The following is a 19,305-nucleotide window of genomic DNA, read 5'->3' on the forward strand; positions in this document are numbered from 1 at the left end:
ATGGAAAAAGCTTTGTATACAAAGATGTTCACCTCTCAGTATTACATATAATTTGGTTAGGCCTCTCTTGTCCAAGCAATTTATTATTACTCATCTACTAAAATGAGATGCAGACATTTAAAAAGGATGTTTAAAAATTCTTAATTAATGTCTTACAGTAATAAGCAAAAATGTGCATATTGTGGTATTAATTTAAAATTTTATGATACAATAACAATATAATCCTTGTAAAAAAAAACCCAAACAACTACCAAGTATAAAAGAAATGATACTGGAAGGAAATATACCAAAATGATACCACAACCACCAACAGTGGTTATGCCTGGACATTAGGTCGTTAGATGATTCCCCTCCTATATTTCTGAGTTTTCCAAGTTTTCTCTTATGATTGTATATTACATTTATAATGCGAAGGGAGGTAAAAAGCCAATGAACTGATAACTAAAAAAGTAAAGGGACACATCTTCTCTCAGGAGTGCCTATTCATTAGAGAAAAGACCAGACATTTCTCTGAGGCACCCTACCCAGCCCTCGAGCCAGCCAAGGCAAAAGCATCTTCCTCTCTCCTCTCCCTGTCACATCACAAGGCTTAACATAAGAGCCCGCCGACCAGCAGGACTTCAGAATGAACAATTTCCCTAACCCTTAATAAATCTAATAGAAAGGGTCACTTATAAATTGGGGGCCTGAGTGGGAAAAAAACACCCTGCTATTGAGACTCAGAAGACCCTTCAACAGCAGGGAACTATCTGGGCTCTTCTTCAATCCCCCATTTGCGTCTGGGACATTGAGGCAAAAAGCAGATTTTCTGGGTAAATGACCACATATGGCTTCCATTCCCAGCTGCTTGAGTTAAGAAAGACATGTTCTTATCCCCTCTTGCATCTGGCCTTGGGCACAGGCAGATGGGAGCACCCCATCCCATCTGCCTCAAACTATGGCTAGCCTAGAGATGCCAGCAGCTTCTGGAAGTGGCGCTGGTCTGTCCAGCAGCCCAGAGGACGCTGGTGTCTGGGTCTATGGAATAGCTCTGACTGGCCCCACCTGCCTGCTGCTCTCTGCACCGCCAGGTCAGGAAGTTCTGGGATCCTTACCTGCTTGCCTCGTTTTCCTGGTCTTCCTGTGGGTCCTCGGTGTCCTGCTATCCCAGGCTCACCCTTTGGACCCATTTCACCCTGGAGAGAAGACAGAGAAGCAAGAGAGGAATTAAGAGATGTGGAATAGGAACACTTATACAGGTTTATCCAGTCATTGGCTGCTGGATCTTTCCAAAGCTTTCCCAACTGGGCTGCGCTGGGAGATTGGGAAGCGATGAAGTCATGAGAAAGGCAGGTACGTCTTTTAAGAAAGAGGAAGAACGAAGGTAACCCTGGGTGGGTTATTTATTATCTGACAGAGAAAGCTGTAGGGCAGCACACATTTTGGTGGCCAAATGCGGGGGGAGACAAACCATCATCTGGAATAGCCAAAGTGGGAGAGTGGGAGGGTTGTGCACTACAGTCACATGTGTGCCTGTGACCCTGCAGCTGTCTGGGGGACATGCTTTTCCTTCCAGTTGAAATTTTATGTTGTGCTTTATTGTCTTTTGTTTTTTAGCACAAATTCAAATTTAAAGGTTTTTGAGTGATTGGACACAGTTTTGCCAACTATCATCTTTGGGAAGTTTCTGCTTTTGCTTGGGATTATCTAGTTCGCCACTCTTTAGTAAATATTGGTTTAAGTTCCAGCTCACTTCCATTTGATTTAGATGGAAACTCTTTTTGTGGGGAGAGATTTTCCAAAGACATGTTCAGATATTCAATATAATTATTGAAAAAGGCAGGGAAAGTATGTAAACAATATTCCAGTTTGATAAGCCTATGTTGAACTTTTAGAACCAAGTGCACTAGCTGCGGGATTTCATAGTTTAAGGCCAATCTTTCACAAAACCCATTTCTCCATCTTAGTTTCTCTTCTTCTTCTTCTATTGTACATGTTCTTCTAGGGTTCCAGCCCTGTTTACAGTTTCTTTGAGGCATGAACCCACAGGGCGCATCATTCCTATCTCCAGTAATCCCCCGAGAGCCCAGAAAGCACCACCACCAAGGTAAGTTTAGCAATTGCAACCATGAGCGTTTCTGTTAGTCAGCAGCCAGTGCCCGTGAGGAGCTGCCCAGCCGCTCAGAGAGAACAATAAACACCCAAGCGCCTTTCCACGTGGAGGTCAGAGGGGGTTAGACACAATGGAAAAGTCCAGGGAACACCAGTATACAGAAAGGATCAAGCGTAAAGCTCTGAAATTACCTGTCAGCTCAGCCAATGTAATGAATTTGTCCCTAACCCAAGCCACCAGTGTCTTGCCTCACCAAGAATTGTCCTTAAATCTATGATTTCTTTCAACGCACGCATCCTTCAGCATTCTAGGCAGCGAGAGAATGCGAGAGGGCAGGGTGGTTTCTACGTGACCATGGAGATGTTTGCATAATTTTCCCTTGGCTGTTTAGAGGGGCTCAGGGAATATCTTGTTTGCCTGGGAGAAAACAGCTGCACAAGCATCGTACATTTTTAAAAAGAGATTTTCAGAAGGAAGTGTGGCCCTTCTCTACATCAACTGGAAGCAGCCAGTAATTTCTTGATCTAATTTCTCTCCTAAGCCATAATTATGGTTATCATATCTGCTCTGTCTTAAAACAGCCTGCCACGAAAGGGGAAGAAAAGTCTTTAGATGGCAAGTCTAGAAATGGTGCGGAGGCCAGAGAAGCTGTCACACTTAATTTTACAGTAATTTATTATTCTTTGATGTTCACTGTTTTGCTGAATTAATTTTATTTTAAATATTTAAAAGTAATGTAGCTCTCTTCCCTTTTGCGGCCATCTCCAAAGCGGCAGCGGCCAAAATGAAGTTCAATCCCTTTGTGATTTCTGACCGAAGCAAGAACCGCAAAAGGCATTTCAATGCACCTTCCCACGTTCCCAGGAAGATTATGTCTTCCCCTCTCTTTCCAAAGAGCTGAGATAGAAATACAGTGTTTGATCCATGCCCATCCGAAAGTGTGATGAGGTTCAGGTGGTTTGGGGACACTATAAAGGTCAGCAAATTGGCAAAGGAGTCCAGGCTTACAGGAAGAAATATGTCGTCTACGTTGAACGGGAGCAGCGGGAAAAGGCTAATGGCACAACTGCCCATGTGGGTATTCACCCCAGCAAGGTGGTTATCACTAGGCTTAAACTGGACAAAGACCGCAAAATGATCCTTGAACAAAAAGCCAGATCTTGCCAAGCAGGAAAGGAAAAAAGGCAAGTACAAGGAAGAAAATTGAGAAGATGCAGGAATAAAATAATCTTATGTCCAACTTTCATAAAAAGTGCTACAATGAAAAAATATTTAAAAATAAAATTATTTTTTCTCTTTTAATATTTCCTTTAATTTGCTTATATAATTATTCTATTTTTTTAAATCCAATACCCTATCAAGGGCAGCAGTAACCGTTTCTGACAGCCTAAGGTAGTGATAAATCATAATAAATTAATGCATGAAGATTGGAAATATTTAAACATGCTTTACTGACTGGATAAGACTAGATAAGAATGTTTATTCAAGCTTGGAAAATAAAACTTTAAGGTGAACTTAAAAAATTAAAAATACTAAGAAAGAATCCCATTTGCATGTTTGAAGAATATCATGGTCTGAGACCTAGGTTTTAAATAACGATTTCCAATGTCAGGACCTTACAGCATGAGCAGCCAACACCATGATGTTAGCTTAGGAGCTGTTCTTTTCTTCCTTTTCCTTCATTTTTTAGAGATAGGGTCTTGCTCTGTTGTCCAGGCTGGAATACAGTGGTGCAATCATAGCTGACTGTGACCTTGAACTCCTATGCTTAAATGATCCTCCTGCCTCAGCCTCTCAAGTAGCTGAAACTACAGATACGTGCTACCATACCCAGCTAATTTTTAAATTTTTTGTAGAGACAAGGTCTTGCTGTGTTGCCCAGGCTGGTCTCCAACTCCTGGCCTCAAATGATCCTCCCGCCTTGCTGGGATTACAGGCATGAGCCACCGCACCCGGCCAGGAGCTGTTCTAAATGGCCATTTCTGCATTTTTCTCTCTTTATTCTCCGATACCCCCCTCACCCACCCTCATTCTTCCTCCCTAGGCCCTATCCCTAAGTCAAATTTTCCAAAAAAAAATCTTGGTCAATGGCCACCTTCACAACTTTTGTCCAATTTGCACACCACTCTATTGTTCTTTTTTCTTTTTGGTGAGGTGCCAAAGAGCCAACTCTATTGTTATTTACTGAATATTGTTTCCTTTAAGTTACCTGGAACTGATTCCTTTCTTTATTAAGCCTTTCCCCACACAAGATATCCACTAAATATTTAACTATGTAAATACTTCTGTGTCCCTCTGGCAGGATGTGCCTTGAAGGACTGCATTAAGGGTTTAGGCAGCAATGACATTAAACCAAAGATGCCCGTGTTTTGCACTGGGGCCCATGTGCTCAGGGGCCTTGACCCTTGTAACTCAGATCGGAGTCAGAGAGGTTTCTGAGTTCGAACATTACCGCGGCCCTCTGAGAGGCAGGAAAAGCAAAGAAGGGCCTCTCTCTACCTAGATGGGCTATCCTTTCCCTCTCACTGAGCTGGAGTGAGGCCTCAGACCATCCTGCCGCCCTGTCCCCAATGTGTAAGGCAACTCGCTCCCCACCCTAAGGCAGAACCTTCCACGTCCACGCTTAAACCCACTTTTCCTGCTTGATGGACAAAGAGGCAGAAGTCTTCTTCTTGTGCTTGGAGGGCCTGATTTTTTTTACTGAGGTCTAACTTCTAGGTACTTACTTTCTGTCCCAACATTCCAGGAAACCCTGGGAAGCCCTGTGAAAAGAGCAACAAACAATGTGATCACCTCTGAAATAACACCTGAAAGGGCGTGGACAAGCTTGGCTGGCCCCTTTCAAGATGGAGGCCTGTCAGTCCATCATCAGTCCACAGGTGGGGTGGACTTCCATTGAAGTTTATCATTTCTGTGGAGTGGCCATTACCTTTTCTCCTTTGGGACCCAAGTCGCCCCTTTCACCTCTAGATCCCTAGGAGGAAACCACAGGAGACAGTTAATGCCTTAGAGCAGGGGAGGGACGACTGGACCATTTCGAATTGAAAAGCTCCCTAAGCCAATACCTTCATTTTACAGGCAAACAGGCTCAGAGATACCAGGTGACTTGCCCAGGGAAGGAAAGCTTTGTGATCTACCTACTAGTTGAACCCCAGAGATCTCTTACATTAATAAAGGACAACTCATATAAAATTCTGGGCCCTAGGTCTTTTCTCATCCTGTGGGGCAATTGTCCCCACGTCTTGCTGGTTTTCATTTTGTTTTGTTTTGGTTTGGTTTTTGGATAGATGAGGATGGTGGTGGAAGCTTGGCCTAAAGACATACATCCGCCATCTGCCTGCAGCACTCCATGCAAACTGTGCTCATTCTTTACCTGGCACTGCCTTCCTTGGCTCATTTGCTCCATGTACAGGGGCCTCTGCCTCCATGGGAGCCCTCCCTAACCTGCTTGCCTTGCTTCAGGAGGCCCCTCACTTCTCTCTCAGCCACTGACAAAGGACAGGGGAATATCTAGGGATGGTCACTGCAGTTGCAGACTAAAGAGAGAGCTGGGCCCACCCTCTGCATGTCACCAATGCCAGGGCCTCTTCCCCACACCAGGCTCTGGATGCCATCAGAGACCAGCACTAACCTTTTCCCCTCTGGATCCAGGGTATCCCTAAAAGAAAGCAGAAGGTGCATTTACAATCGGCCCCGTAGGACCTTTGGGTTGGGTGCAGAGTGGAAGGCATCCCTGAAAGAGGTGGGGATGTGGGTCTCCACATTGTGCTGGAAGTTTCAGTGGGGTTGCGGCAGTAAACACAAAGATGTCCCAGAGGGCTGTGTTTGTACCAGGCCTAAAAAGAACATTGCTTTTCTCACCCTGCAAAGACCTGGTCAAAGGTTTCCATCTGTCCTGTTGTCCAGAGGCTTGACCCTCACTGCCCAGGAGAACAGCAGGAATGGCATCAATATATCCCTACCTCCCAAGGCATGGTGTCCCCTAAAGGGCTGGTCAAAGCGAACACCCTGGTGTCCGGCTCTGCAACACCTGTGACATTCCCCAACCCAGGATAGCAGCCCCACCCCGTCCCCATCTGTGTAGCTGCTCCAGAGCCTTAGTGAAAAGACCTGGGGATATCCATGTGGACCACTCACTCACCTTGGAGCCCACTGGTCCTCTTGACCCTGGCAGGCCCATCATACCCATGTCACCTTTTTCACCCTATGGGAAACAGAATAAGGAAAAAAAGACCCATGGTGACATTTCTTAGAGAAACTGAACCAGGAGAGTCATGGGCAAGATCAGAATGGAACTGAGGACATTGGGACTGGCTTGTGAATCCGAGGCCCCAAATGTCCAAATGCCCCTTTGCTCCCTCCCAGAGTCCCACTGCCCCATACTCCACATTTCACTCCCTTACTGAGATGAAATACAAAATGAAAATGCCCAAAGTAAAGCAGATCTCCAAACTAAATGCTCACTAAGATGTTTTAAATGGTCATACTTGATCTTTTCCTAGCGAGGATTGTGAAAAGGTAGGAGGGCACTGGGGCTTCAGAAAGCAAGTTGTCAACACACAAAGAAACTTTTCCTGCTTTGCCCTTTACATAGGGAGGCTCCTCAAAATGGCTTGCAATTGGAACTTCCAGAACCCTCTATAGTAAAAGACTTTAGACCAGCACTAACCAGAAGAAATACAAGGTGAGCCACATACTTACTTAAAAATTTTTTTAGAAGTCACCTTAAAGGTAAAACTAAACAGGTGAAATTTGACATATCCCATTTAATCTAGTTAATTTAATCTAATTATCATTTCAACATGTCATCAATATAAAAATTATAAATGAGATGTTTTGCACTCTGTTTTTCATAATAACTACTTGAAATCTGCTGTGTATTTTACATTTAAAGCACATCTCAATTCAGGTGGTAAATTTTCATCCAAAATACTTGATCTGTATTTAGATTACATAAAATTTATAGTTGGAAAAGCAGATTCACACATTAAACTTGCTCCAAACATACTTAAATGTTTTCAAATAACTGAGTTAAGTAAAGGCTTTTAAATTCAAACTTAATTAAAATTTAAAAATTTGGTTCCTCAGTTGATTAGCTACATTCTGAAGGATCAATCGGCACAGGTGGCCAATGGCTGCCATGTTGGACAGCTCAGCTCTATACCAAGGATTTTTAAAAGAAATTTCCTTGGGACTTGTCCTAAGAGGACTGGAAACCCAGTTTTCTCCTCCCATAACACATCCAGTAAGCGAATCAGAGATGGTTTTATCCATCTGCCCGGCCCTGACTTCTACAGGTAAAATTCCTGAGTCCTGGTCTCCAAACCATCTAGTCTATGACCACCAGTGAGAAGAACACAAATCGAGGCATAGATAAGGCTGTGTGCCTTCCATACCCTGGCTGAGGAAGGGGATTTCATCAGCTTTTGGCAATCCCTCTCTGATTGTAGGATTGCCATTCTTCAGCCAGCCAACACACCCTATCTATCCTCTACCCCTGCCAGATCAGCAAGACAGGGACAAGAGCTTCCCAGGAACAAGCCTCTCTTAAGTCATCTCAGGGAAACCACAGAAAGGGCTGCTAATTCTCAAGACAAAGAAGAACCAGGGTCCCTCTGTAAAGGGGAGCTGCCCCCATTTTCTCCTCGCACATAAACTGACCAAGGTCTTACAGACGGAGTGAAGTGTTTGGGGACCTGTAGATGGTCCTTGAGCTTCCTTTTTATTTCTCCTCTTGAGGAAGTGATTCACTGACTATGTGCCAGGTGCCAAGGGAGCTACCATCCTCCCTCCTCTTGTTCTGACACCAAAAGAGCCCCCAAAGCATACCATACTTACCCTGGGTCCTTCAGGGCCTGGCCAGCCGACAGGCCCGGGCATGCCAGGAACACCCGGGGGGCCAGGTCTACCCTTCAAAGACCAAGAACAAAAGTCAAGACAAATGGTTTTGTTTCTTTACTTCCAAGAAATAGTATGTACCTCTGGGGCCCACGGGGAGGATGGGGCCTTCAAATATGGCCCCCAGGACTCTCATCCCCACCTTCCAAAGTTGATGGCCTAAACAGTTGGATCATTTAGGTATAAGTGAAACCCTTAGTGTCACATTGTATCACCAAACAAGATCTTATTCTACTCAAATAGAGTGTGGTGGGAAAGGGATTCCAAACTTCTGGTTTTTCAATATTCATCACCTCCACACTCATGCCCCAAATGTCCCCTGCATTCCCATGGCTTCTTGCCAAAGACATTCTGTAGAATGAGATAGGACTATGTTTGGGAAGCAGTCGCTGATGCTGTTGGTACTCCCTCAAGGTCTTTTTTACCTGCTCAGAGCACCCATCTTCCAGAGGCTACCTTTCTCGTGGCTAACAGCTCATTCCTGCAACCAGCAACTGCGGAGTTTGCCCTTGGGTGAGTGGAACTGCCTAGCAATGTGCCTCTTCTCCCTGCAGCCGACAGCCCAGCTCCCTACCTCAAGGCAGGATAAGCTGTAGGGCAATTCGCACTCCCCAGCTCCCCTAGGGAGCAGGCTGCAAAGGCTGGGCTTCACCTGACACCACCGCTCCTTTCCAGGCTCCTCCTCAGAGTGCTTCCTTAATAATTTATTCACTTGCACATGGTACATGCTGTCTCTGTCTCTGTCAAGCCAGGGCTATGGAGCCCTGCAAGAGAGAGTGAAAGCAGGGACTGGGGGGTCTATCTTGACCTCTGCACCCATTGGCTAATGTCATAGCTAGAGATGTGAAGGGCTCAGCCTCTAAACCAGAGGCACCAAATGCTGGCATATCTCCTGGTTTCTACTCTTGCCTCCCACATCCATGCAGATGTCCCTAACCACTCATGGTCCTCGTTAGGTCTGAGCATGGAGACCCCCACCCCCAGGACCGTTTCCAGCCCAGGACTTCAGCTGTGCCTTGGCTAGAGTTTTCATCTGTGCCCCAAAGAGTTGTAACTTTGCCTTACAGAGGTCTGTTTAGTTTAAGGCTGTTGTCAACAGTGAAACCACATGAATAAAAACATTTAATGAGAAATACAGTAATTTATATTTAGAGCCATGCACATCTTTCTCGGCCAAAGTTTTGTACCCCTTTCTATCACTGAGACCTAGAAATTCAGTGTCAGTATCCACCGGCCACAGCAAGTATAATAGCCTGCTGATTTACTTCCTTGTGACACTAATGAGAGTCTTGATAACATGTATTTGGTTCACTCAGAGTCACTGTGACCTTAAGTAACTCCCATTTATTTCAGCTGGGCCAAAAAGCAAAAGCCATTTGTTTCTGTCTGCTCTGGCACTTTATTCCAGTTTAATCAAATAGACAGCGAGAGTTATTTTGTGTTAATGGTTGGGGCCTTGGAGGGTTTCTCTGATGAGAGGGTCTGAGGCTGGGGGGAAATGCGGCCAGGCGTAGCAGCCCCTGCAGGGAGTCTGAATGCCCGGCAGTAGCAGGCTCCAGCTCCCAAGCAAAGGATTTGGAAGAAAGGGCAAGATTACGACTGTCATTGTGGGGATGGCAGCACCATTACTGTCTACCTAGACATTTATTGGTGGCCACTGAAGTGCACCGCTGGTCCCCCATCCCGGTAGTGCACACACACTCACACGCACGAGGAGCACAGGTGCCCGAGTGACGCCGACAGAACAGCACAGACCATACCTTCCTTCCTGGTCGGCCAAGCTCCCCCTGTGGATGGAGAAGACAGGTGAGGAGAGGCTGCTTTGGAAGCAGAGGGCTTAGGAGGGCTGAGGACTGGGCATGGCTACAAGGCTTGGTCACTTGGCCACTCACAGCCCAAGCCATATCAGTGGCCACGTCAAAATATACCAGCAGTGTCCCACACCTGCTGCAGCAGCTCAGCCATCATGGAGCCCATCCTCACGGCACGAAGGCAGAATTAGCACAGTTCTAGAAATCTCAACCAGAAAAGTTTTGGCGCCACCCCCAGAAAATAGGCTGGAACTATCAAGGAGAAATGGGTTGAAGAAAGTAGTGGCTCCTACCTTTTCTCCCTTTGGTCCTGTCTTGCCAGGAAGTCCCGGTGGACCCTAGACAATGAAGATAAGAAGTGAAGAAAGTATATATCAGCCCAAGACAGGACTGGTGCGGAGGCTCTTGGTGCACGGAGCTCCTCCAGCAGCAGCCTCATTCCCCACGCAGGTGACCCACCCATGAGGCCCCGCTCGAGCCCTCCAGCCCGGTCCCCTCCGCTCTGTTCCTCCTACTCTTTAGCTTTCCCTGAACTGTGTGGTTCCAGGGCTGCAATGGTTACACATCTACTCTCTGTGATTTTAATTTTCTCCCTGGAACCCTTTGGTTGCCTGAAACATCCCAAGTGCTAGGTGAGAGCAACTGAAGAGTCTTGAAGAAATTCCATTTGCCGAAAACAGGAGGCTTTGCCACCTCTCATATCTTTTTGGCTACTGTTACCAAGCTTCCCTGGGGCCCTGATGACAGAGAAGTTAAGTTTTGCACATGGCAGCAGCCAACTTAGAAATTCCCATGCCTGGTCTGTGGGTACCAGGTGCCAGATAATTCTCCCCTTCCCTCCTTCAGCAGGAAAAGTCTTCTTTTTTAAGATGTTAAGAACGTGGGCAGTAAATCGTGCATTTTTGTCCCACTGCCCAGACACAGGAGTCACTGTCAGTGTGGAGCACTGACTCCAGCTCAGGGACCCTAGAACCCACTGCACCCACGCTTTGCACACCCTCAGCCAGAATGCAAGTATTTCTGCTCATGTACCTGTGAAATGCTCAGCCAGCTGCTGTCCAAATTCCTCACAACAGCTTCCATCAACCCCCTCCCCCACGCACCCACTGCACCTCCAAGGTCTGCAGGTGAACTCAAACAACGCAAAGCCCCGCCTGCTTGAAATAGGATTTCTAGAAACTTGTCCAACTGACACACACCCCTCCCAGCCAGTAGTTCTCAAAACTCTCAGCACATTACAATTTCCTGGGGATCTCTGAAAAATCCCAAAGCCCAGGCCCCACCCCAGATCGATTAAATAACAGTCTCTGGGAGAGGGGCACGATCATCAGCGATTTCTGAAGCTCCCCAGAGGAATGGAATTTGCAGATAATTTGAGAACCACCATCTTTGGTTTATTCATCTTCTGTTTGGGGATGGGGAGGAACAAGAGTTTTCGTTTCATTCCTCCAAGCCTTAGTTTTTCCCATTTCTTGAAATGGGCTACAACTATTACACAAGGTCATTGTGCTCTAGCTCAGTGCTTCTCAAACTTGAATGTTCAGATGATTTACACCATTCACTCAGTGGAGGGCTGGTGTCTTGTTAAGATGCAGATTCTGATTGAATGAGTTAGGGAGAGATGAGATTCTGCATGTCTAACCAACTTCCATAAGATGCCAATGTTGCTGGTCCGGGGATCTCACTTTGAGAAGGGACAGCACTCATGCTGTGTGCTCAGGGAAGCGAGGTGGCCGCACAGACCCTGCAATTGGGCAGCGCGGACTCCACGTGCCTCCAATGGGATTGCACAAGGCTAGAGACGTGCGAGCGTGACTGGAGAGCTACTGTTGTGAGATCGGCAGAGAATCCCCCTTTTCCTTCCCATATTCTGTGGGTTCTCGCATGCCCGAGATCTGTCAGAGTAGACTGCTGAAGGTGGGAAGATAGAAATGCACCTTAGAGGATTTCCATCTTGCCTTTCTGCAGACTTCCCAGCCCCTCTGCAGCAGCCTCTGGCCAACTCTAGGTTCTGAGTCCTGTTTTCTTTCTTTCGGTCAACAAATCTATGTGAAGAACCAGGCACTGTTGGAGACTGGCACACAGTAGTGAGCAAGATGGACGGTGTCCCTGTTCCCATAGACCATGGGTCAGTAAACTTCTGCTGCAAAAGGCCAGATAGTAAATATCGTAGGCTTTGTGGGCCATATTCGGTGTCTGCCACAACTACTCGATTCTGCCCTTCTAGTGCAAAAGCAGCCATAGACAATAAGACTTCAGTTAAAGTTTAAAACAGGCTGCTGCCTTTCGGATCCGCCATCTCCAGTGGAACCGCCACCAAGATGCAGATTTTCGTAAAAACCCTTACAGGAAAAACTATCACTCTTGAAGTTGAACCCTCGGATACAATAGAAAATGTAAAGGCCAAGATCCAGGATAAGGAAGGAATTCCTCCTGATCAGCAAAGACTGATTTTTGCTGGCAAGCAACTAGAAGATGGACGTACTTTGTCTGACTACAACATTCAAAAGGAGTCCACTCTTCATCTTGTGTTGAGACTTCGTGGTGGTGCTAAGAAAAGGAAGAAGAAGTCTTATACCACTCCCAAGAAGAATAAGCATAAGAGAAAGAAGGTTAATCTGGCTGTCCTGAAATACTATAAGGTGGATGAGAATGGCAAAATTAGTCGCCTTCGTCGGGAGTGTCCTTCAGATGAATGTGGCGCAGGAGTTTTTATGGCCAGCCACTTTGATAGACATTATTGTGGCAAATGTTGTCTAACTTACTGCTTCAATAAACCAGAAGACAAGTAATTATACATGAGTTAATAAAAGACATGAACTAAAAAAAAAAAAAAAAAAACAGGCTGCTGCAGGATTTGATCCACAAGTATAGTATGGCAACGCCTGCCACTGAGTAACATTTTACAGAGGGGAGACCAAGAGACCAGGAACGAGAGAGAGCGAGAGAGAGCGAGAGAGAGAGAGAGAGAGAGAGAACTGCAACAGGATGGAAAACTGTGCAGAGAATTGAAATAGATACTGTGACTGACAGACAGTGATTGGTGGTTGGGGTTCGGGCTACTTCAGACTGAGTGGTTGAGGAAGAAAAGTAAACTGAGTCCTGAGTGTCCAAAGGAGCTGGTCATGATAAAAACCAGAGTGAAGAACATCTCAGACTGCAGGAACTACAAGCACAAATGCCCTGAGGCTGAAGCAGGCTTGGAGGATTTGAGGCCCCAAGCGATGGCCGCTGTGGCTGAGTGGACAGGATGGTGGAGGTGGTGTGAGATGATGTAGGAGATGCAGGCTGGAGTCCCCTCCCACGGAGCTTTGTAATCCAGGGTTAGGAGTTTGGCTCTTAGTCTTCCTGTGATGGGAAATCAAGGGAAGGGGTGCGACTTGATTTCTGTGCCCCCTGCATGGGAAGGCACCTGGGGAACTGACTGCTGCTCCTTACACCCTATTTCTCCTCCCCATGGGATGCCCAGAGCCCAGGCCAAGGATGTCCCTCATTGAGGGCACCCCTCTCAGAGGTGGCTGGAGGAGCCAGGAGTCTGTAAGGTGGGGTCTCTGGAGGGTACTCTGTTGTTTGTTTAGAAAGTCCTTTCTCTAAAAATAAAAAATAAAAAATGAAAGTTTTTCTCTAGCATTTGGCCTGTTCCTCACTCTTCCCTTTCACTTTTGTGGGGAGGGGCGGGCTGCTTGGTAGCAGGACCTGGGGGCCCAGTGAAGCTCAGGGTGACAAGTTCCTCTTTGCACCCACTTTCCAGCACTGAATGCAGCACCTCTGGGACCACAGAGGGATCAATGAGCACATAAGGGCACTGTCATGGAGGGTTTGCTAATAAATATAGTGACAACCACATCCACGTAGGCAGCATCTTATTGGATTTCCCCTGAAACCCAGGAGAGCAGGGACAATTATTATCCCCATTGCATAGATAGGGAATCCAGTCTGGGGAGCCAGAATTCACTCAGAGGGCGTCAGTGGTCTATCCATGTGGCTCTGCAGCCGGAGGTGAGCGAGAGAAGGAAAACAGCCCTGTAGCGCATGTGAAGGGGCACACACTAAGCGGCTCTGCCCAGTGGGCTTCCCTGCTCTGTACGGAAGAGAGCAAGAGGGTCTGGAATGGTGCACCAACCTGGGGGCCGGGAGGCCCAGGGGAGCCGAGCGAGCCTTGCATGCACGAGGACTGCGACGTCTCCAGCTCCAGGATGAGGTTCTTCATGTCTGGGGAGAGAAGCTTCAGTGCAAAGCAACACAGAGACAGAGGTCAGACTTAGGGGACAGAGGAAGGGTCCGCACCCTGGACACAGACCTGCTCCAGGGTCAGGTCCCCAAGACTGGCACTTTCCTGGCTCCCCAATGAGTGTCCCAAGACGATGACATTCTGGGCCACCAGTTTCTGTTCTCTCAGCTGCTCTTGAGACGTGCCTGGCTTGAGTGCATTACAGAGGCCCAATAGCTACTTTGGATAGAGTCAGGAAGCTCCCTTCAGGGGCTTTATCCAATGTCCAGGGCAGTACTGTCCAATAGAAATGTAGTGCGAGCCACCAGTGAGAGCCACATTGTACTTTTGTTTGTTTTTTTTTTTTTTTTGAGACAGAGTCTCACTCTGTTGCCCAGGCTAGAGTGCTATGGCGTCAGCCTAGCTCACAGCAACCTCAAACTCCTGGGCTCAAGCTATCCTCCTGCCTCAGCCTCCCGAGTAGCTGGGACTACAGGCCTGTACCACCATGCCAGGCTAATTTTTTCTATATATTTTTAATTGGCCAATTAATTTGTTTCTATTTTTAGTAGAGACAGGGTCTCGCTCTTGCTCAGGCTGGTTTCGAACTCCTGATGTTGAGCGATCCTCCCACTTCGGCCTCCCAGAGTGCTAGGATTACAGGCGTGAGTCACATTGTACTTGTAGGCGTGCCCACATTGTACTTTAAAATTTTCTGGTAGCCACAATTTTACCCTTTAAAAAGGTGAAAGGAAACAAGTGAAATTAATTTTAATAGCATATTTTAATTAACCCAACAGACCCCAAATATTATCATTTCAACATATATTCAATATAAAAAAGTTATCAGTAAGATAATTGCCATTCTTTTTTTCTTATTAAGTATTCAGAATCTGATGTGTATTTTACACTTACAGCACATCTCCACTGGAACTAGCCACACTGTAAGTGCCTGATGTACATATGGCTGGTGGGTCCTGTATTGAATGGTGCAGGTCTAACAGTTTCTGGAAAGAGCTGAGAATCCCAAGTCCCTAGAAGGCCCCAGACTGTTGTCTTCTAGGTCAGTTTCCCGATCTGTTCCCTCACCTTTTCCTCTCTTCCCAAATTCTGTTCCCTCTCACACTTCAGCGTGGCTACAGGACTATTTCCTGAGGTACTTTCTGGAAATGGCCTGCGTTAGACATGGGCTGTGGAATGGAACTTCATAAATACTTGGGGAGAAGAAAAACAGAAAGGGAAATTCCGTATCTGAGCAGCTGATGGGAATCCGGAAAGTTATAAATTCACCTCACTGTTTTCAAGAAGATGGGATGTTGCCAAACCCAGTTCCCTGCTGAAAAGAATCCCCCTCCACCCCTTATTTAAGACAGCTGGAGAAGGAGGGACGTGCCCCAGAAACTCAAGCTGTCCATTCCAGGGCTCAACCTCTGGGCGAGAGCGAAGGGCTGAGCCTGTCAGGAAAGACCACGGAGGCAGCTCGCGTTGAGTGCGGGGAGCTGGGGGGCTGTGTGGTGGCACCGAGGAGGACGTACTCACCGGGCTGCGGCCCCCCCTGAAGAACGGCGGTGGGAACAGCGGCGGGGGCGGGGGCGTGGGCAGGCAGCATGCTTTGTGGCCACCACGCTTCTTCTGATCCAGGCTGGGAAGGGCTGTTCAGAGAAAGCTGCTGCTCGTTAGTGGGGTCAGTGGGAGGGCCTCTGTCATGCCCACTGTGTTCGGGGAGACCCACGCTGCCACCCCGGATTCCGAATCTAATTTCTGGCCTGTTAGACGTGAGCGCACCTCCTGACTGTTCCTTGACACAGCCCTGCCCTTGCCTCTGCTGGAGTAAGATGGTCAGTAGACGAGCAGACACCACGGACACTGTGACCATTATAACGACCGTTTCTCCTTCTCAGGTACTGACTTGCCACTTTGTAGATGTGGCAAGGGCTGCAAAGTTCTGACTCATAATGTGCCCCCCTCTGGGGGGAAGGAAGTGTGTCTTAATAACTTTGATGTTGTACTCAGAAGGAAATTGTTTAGACAGGGAGGCAGAATCAAACAAATTCATTAATTACAGGAGACCCAGACTCACCACTTGACTCTAGACTCTCCACACCCATCCGAGTGTCAGTCATCTCACTGGAGAGTCACACTGTGATGCCTCAGTATATGGGTGGCCTAATCCCAAGTGTGAGGAGAGGAAGGGATAGCTTTATTTTCCCGTGGAGTCTCGCCCGTGTTCCATGTTAGCATATGTGCAGTGTTGGAGTCTGCCTTACAACAAGCACGGGATGCGTTACAGCCCAAGACAAACCAGCACCCCGACTGAGAAACAGAACTCCCCCAAACCCAGAAGCCCCCTTAATCTCCAATCTCTGCATTCCGCCTCCACCCTGCCACCATCCTGAATGTGAACACCAGGGATTCACTTTGCCTAAGTTTGACCTTTTGTAAATGGAACCATAAAATACGAATGCCTGTCTTTGGCTTCTCTCACTCAGCACAGTGCCTGTGGGACCCACCCAGGCTGTGTGTGTAGCCGTTACTGCTGATCGGAGTTCCACTGTGCGACTACGTCTACTTATCCATTCTGCTGAACATCGCTGATGTTCATTGGGTTGGTACCACTGCACACCCACCAGAAAGGCCAACATGAAAAGGACAGACCAATCACAAGAATGTGGAGCAACCAGAATGATCAAACTTTGGCTGGCGAGAATGTAAATTGTTACAACCTCTTTGGAAATTACTTGATATGTTCTGTTAAAGCTGAACACAGACATACACTATACTATAGCCCAGCAATTCCACTCTAGGGATTTACTAACAGATAAGTGCATGTATTTTCACTAAAACACATGTACTACAATGTTCACAGCAGCAATAGCCATAATTGTCCAAACCTGTAATTTTTCAGCTCCCAGTTTTGGTTTCACAATGGTACCCTCACCTGCACCCCTTCACAGAACCTCTGACCGCACAGAACACCTGCAGGTTGACCACCACGTGCTTTCAGTCCTGATCCCAGTTTTTTGTCTTATCTCCCAGGGACCAGTGTCTGCCTACTGTCTACACCTAGTGCTCCAGAACCTGCCTCAGGCACCAGGCAAGTAAGTGCTGGGTGCTCCCCAGAAGTAACCAGGTTGTACTGCCACTTGTGTCAGCCCCAGGGCAGCCCAGCCCTGGATACTCTTACTTATTCATCAAGAACTGTTCAGGTGCCGTCTCCACCAGGAAGTTTTCCTTGACTTCCCAGGCCGAGGTCCAGTGGCATTGCTGTGTTTTTCTCTGGGTTGACCTCCTGTTAATTCTTTTCTATGGGGAAAAACTGTTTGCTTGAATCTCCCTGACTGTGCTTTCTGGGAGGAGCCAGTTTTTATCCCCAGAGTCTAGCACTGTACCTGGCATACACTAGGCACTCCACAAATGTTTGCTGAATTAATAATATTAAGGACAAACTCCACATGCAAGGCACCATGTAAATAGTTCACACATATAAAGTCACCTACTCCTCACAGCAACCCTGAGAGCTAAGTACTACTATCATCATCATCTCCATTTTACAAATCAGTTAATGGAGACAAAGAGATTAAGCAATTTGCCCATAGTCATGTAGCTAGCCAGTGACAGAGCCAGGCCGCCTGGTTCCGGAGCCCCTCCTCTTGAACTCTACGCTACGACCCATGTGGGTAGAAATGAAGGCGGGGAGCTCAGAAGGCGGGGAGGGGTCCTATAACCACTACTGGAGACGACAGCATCAATGCTACAGCCAAAGACCGCAGGAACACACCTGCAGTTGAACCAAGTAGGGTTTGCTGGCTTGCTGCAATGTGGGAGAACCCACACAGGACCATCTGTGGGGCCTCTTAGTAAGACAGTGTTAGAAAAGATTTGTTGTAGGATTGGGGCTTTTGCTAGGTGATTTGGGGAGACACTAGGAGGAAGGAAAGTATGGCTTCGCTCTGGATTGGATGCTATCAGGAAGCAGGGGCTGTTCTATAATTGGGTGTCTTAATTCTTACCTAGAAGAGAACAGAGCAAGACGAAAGCAGTGATCAGTCTAAAAACAAAAAAGCAGCAATCACTCCTCTTAGCAAGGATAGGAGACTATTTGGTCATTTTAGGGGTTGTCGCAACAGTCTTGTTTTGGTCTGTGTTCACTCATGATTACAGTAATTCTTTCTTCCGTCTTGACCCATCAAAGTCACAGGTGGCTCTGTCTGATGCTGGTGTTCTGTGACATCGATTCTGTGCGCAGGAGAGGACCGCACCGAGCTGTGAGTGTCGGGTCAGCTCCAGCTGCCATGGGCTGCTTTTGTCTTTCTCAGTGGTGAGATAACATAGCTGTATCATTCTAGAATTTGATATTCACATCAGTGTATTCCTCTTCAGGCTTCTTTCCTAGAGTGTTGAGTAGCTAAGAGTGTGCAGCTTCAGTTGTCCCACTCAACCTTGGGCACGAGGAGAAGGCTGGCAGGCTCGCACCAACCCTGGAACCCTATTAAGGTCCGCCAGCTGCAGCTGCTCCTCTGCCTCCCTCTCTTTTGCCTCAGTGGACAGCTAAGGGCTGAGGCTGGACTTTCACACAAAGCCTCTCCCAGCCAGGAACACCTGGGAGGCTGGCGGGTCTGCACAGCTAATGTGCGTTCATCACCATGATTTTTCCAGACCATATATGGCCTCCGATGCCTTCCTTCACCCAGCACCCTGTGTGGCCTTCCACTGGTGAAAGACCTTGCATCATTCAAAGCAATAACTTCTCTCATTTCTTCCTGGAAACTGGAGACCTCTCCAGGGACCACAGATTATCGGCAGCTTTTCCTGCGGAGGCATCTGCATTGTTCGCTCCCCCACCCCATTCCTGCTCACCCTTCCCCTTGACCCACTTCCCTTCCAGCAGGTGAAGGCCATGCATTTCTGCCCCTCCCCCAGCTCCCTGGAGCTGTTTGTTTTTAGCAGTCTAGTTTATTTACAGCTCATTCCAGCTGAGGATATTTCCATCAGGTGGACGTGTTTGGGAGCAGCTTCCCCCACCCTCCTCCCTCCCAGTCAACTAAGCCAGGACTTCACATGTCTATTTCGGTGTCACCCGAGTGGCCTGTGGGTCTTCGGGTCTGTGCTGTCTCTGTAGAATCGTGTCTGAGCTCAGGGTCCAGTCTGGAAAAGCCCCAGAAGGCTCTGTTGTAATGAAAACAACTGTGCGTGTGTGTGTGCGCGTGCGTGCGTGCGTGCGTGTGTGTGTGTGTGTGTGTGTGTGTGTGTGTGTGTACATAGAGCCCACAGAAACCCGGGCGCACCCCATGGCT

The 19,305-nt window shown here is 47.4% G+C and overlaps 2 protein-coding genes and 1 pseudogene across 2 annotated transcripts in view; 2 read left to right on the top strand and 1 right to left on the bottom strand.

Annotated features, from left to right (window-relative positions):
• Window positions 1-19,305, bottom strand: part of COLQ (collagen like tail subunit of asymmetric acetylcholinesterase) — a 68,738-nt gene that overhangs the window by 19,635 nt on the left and 29,798 nt on the right. The window contains exons 2-11 of the mRNA XM_012766943.2: window positions 15,551-15,663; window positions 13,925-14,026; window positions 10,095-10,139; window positions 9,751-9,777; window positions 7,931-8,002; window positions 6,234-6,296; window positions 5,724-5,750; window positions 5,022-5,066; window positions 4,819-4,854; window positions 1,095-1,175 (exon numbers count right to left, since the gene is read on the bottom strand). Of these exons, the coding sequence (XP_012622397.2) occupies window positions 1,095-1,175; window positions 4,819-4,854; window positions 5,022-5,066; window positions 5,724-5,750; window positions 6,234-6,296; window positions 7,931-8,002; window positions 9,751-9,777; window positions 10,095-10,139; window positions 13,925-14,026; window positions 15,551-15,663 (611 nt within the window). The remainder of the gene's footprint in view (window positions 1-1,094; window positions 1,176-4,818; window positions 4,855-5,021; window positions 5,067-5,723; window positions 5,751-6,233; window positions 6,297-7,930; window positions 8,003-9,750; window positions 9,778-10,094; window positions 10,140-13,924; window positions 14,027-15,550; window positions 15,664-19,305) is intronic.
• Window positions 2,877-3,315, top strand: LOC105872707 (ribosomal protein uL24-like pseudogene; annotated as a pseudogene).
• LOC105872708 (ubiquitin-ribosomal protein eS31 fusion protein-like) lies at window positions 12,082-12,642 on the top strand. Its single transcript, XM_076005454.1, has one exon. The coding sequence runs from the start codon at window positions 12,123-12,125 to the stop codon at window positions 12,591-12,593; it is 471 nt and encodes a 156-aa protein (XP_075861569.1). The 5' UTR covers window positions 12,082-12,122; the 3' UTR covers window positions 12,594-12,642.

This window comes from Microcebus murinus, chromosome 1 (assembly GCF_040939455.1).
Source record: "Microcebus murinus isolate Inina chromosome 1, M.murinus_Inina_mat1.0, whole genome shotgun sequence".
Lineage (NCBI taxonomy): Eukaryota > Metazoa > Chordata > Mammalia > Primates > Cheirogaleidae > Microcebus > Microcebus murinus.

Bases quoted from the DNA above. Each gene is read 5' to 3' on its own strand.
- LOC105872708 (XM_076005454.1), top strand. From the start codon at position 12,123: ATGCAGATTTTCGTAAAAACCCTTACAGGAAAAACTATCACTCTTGAA.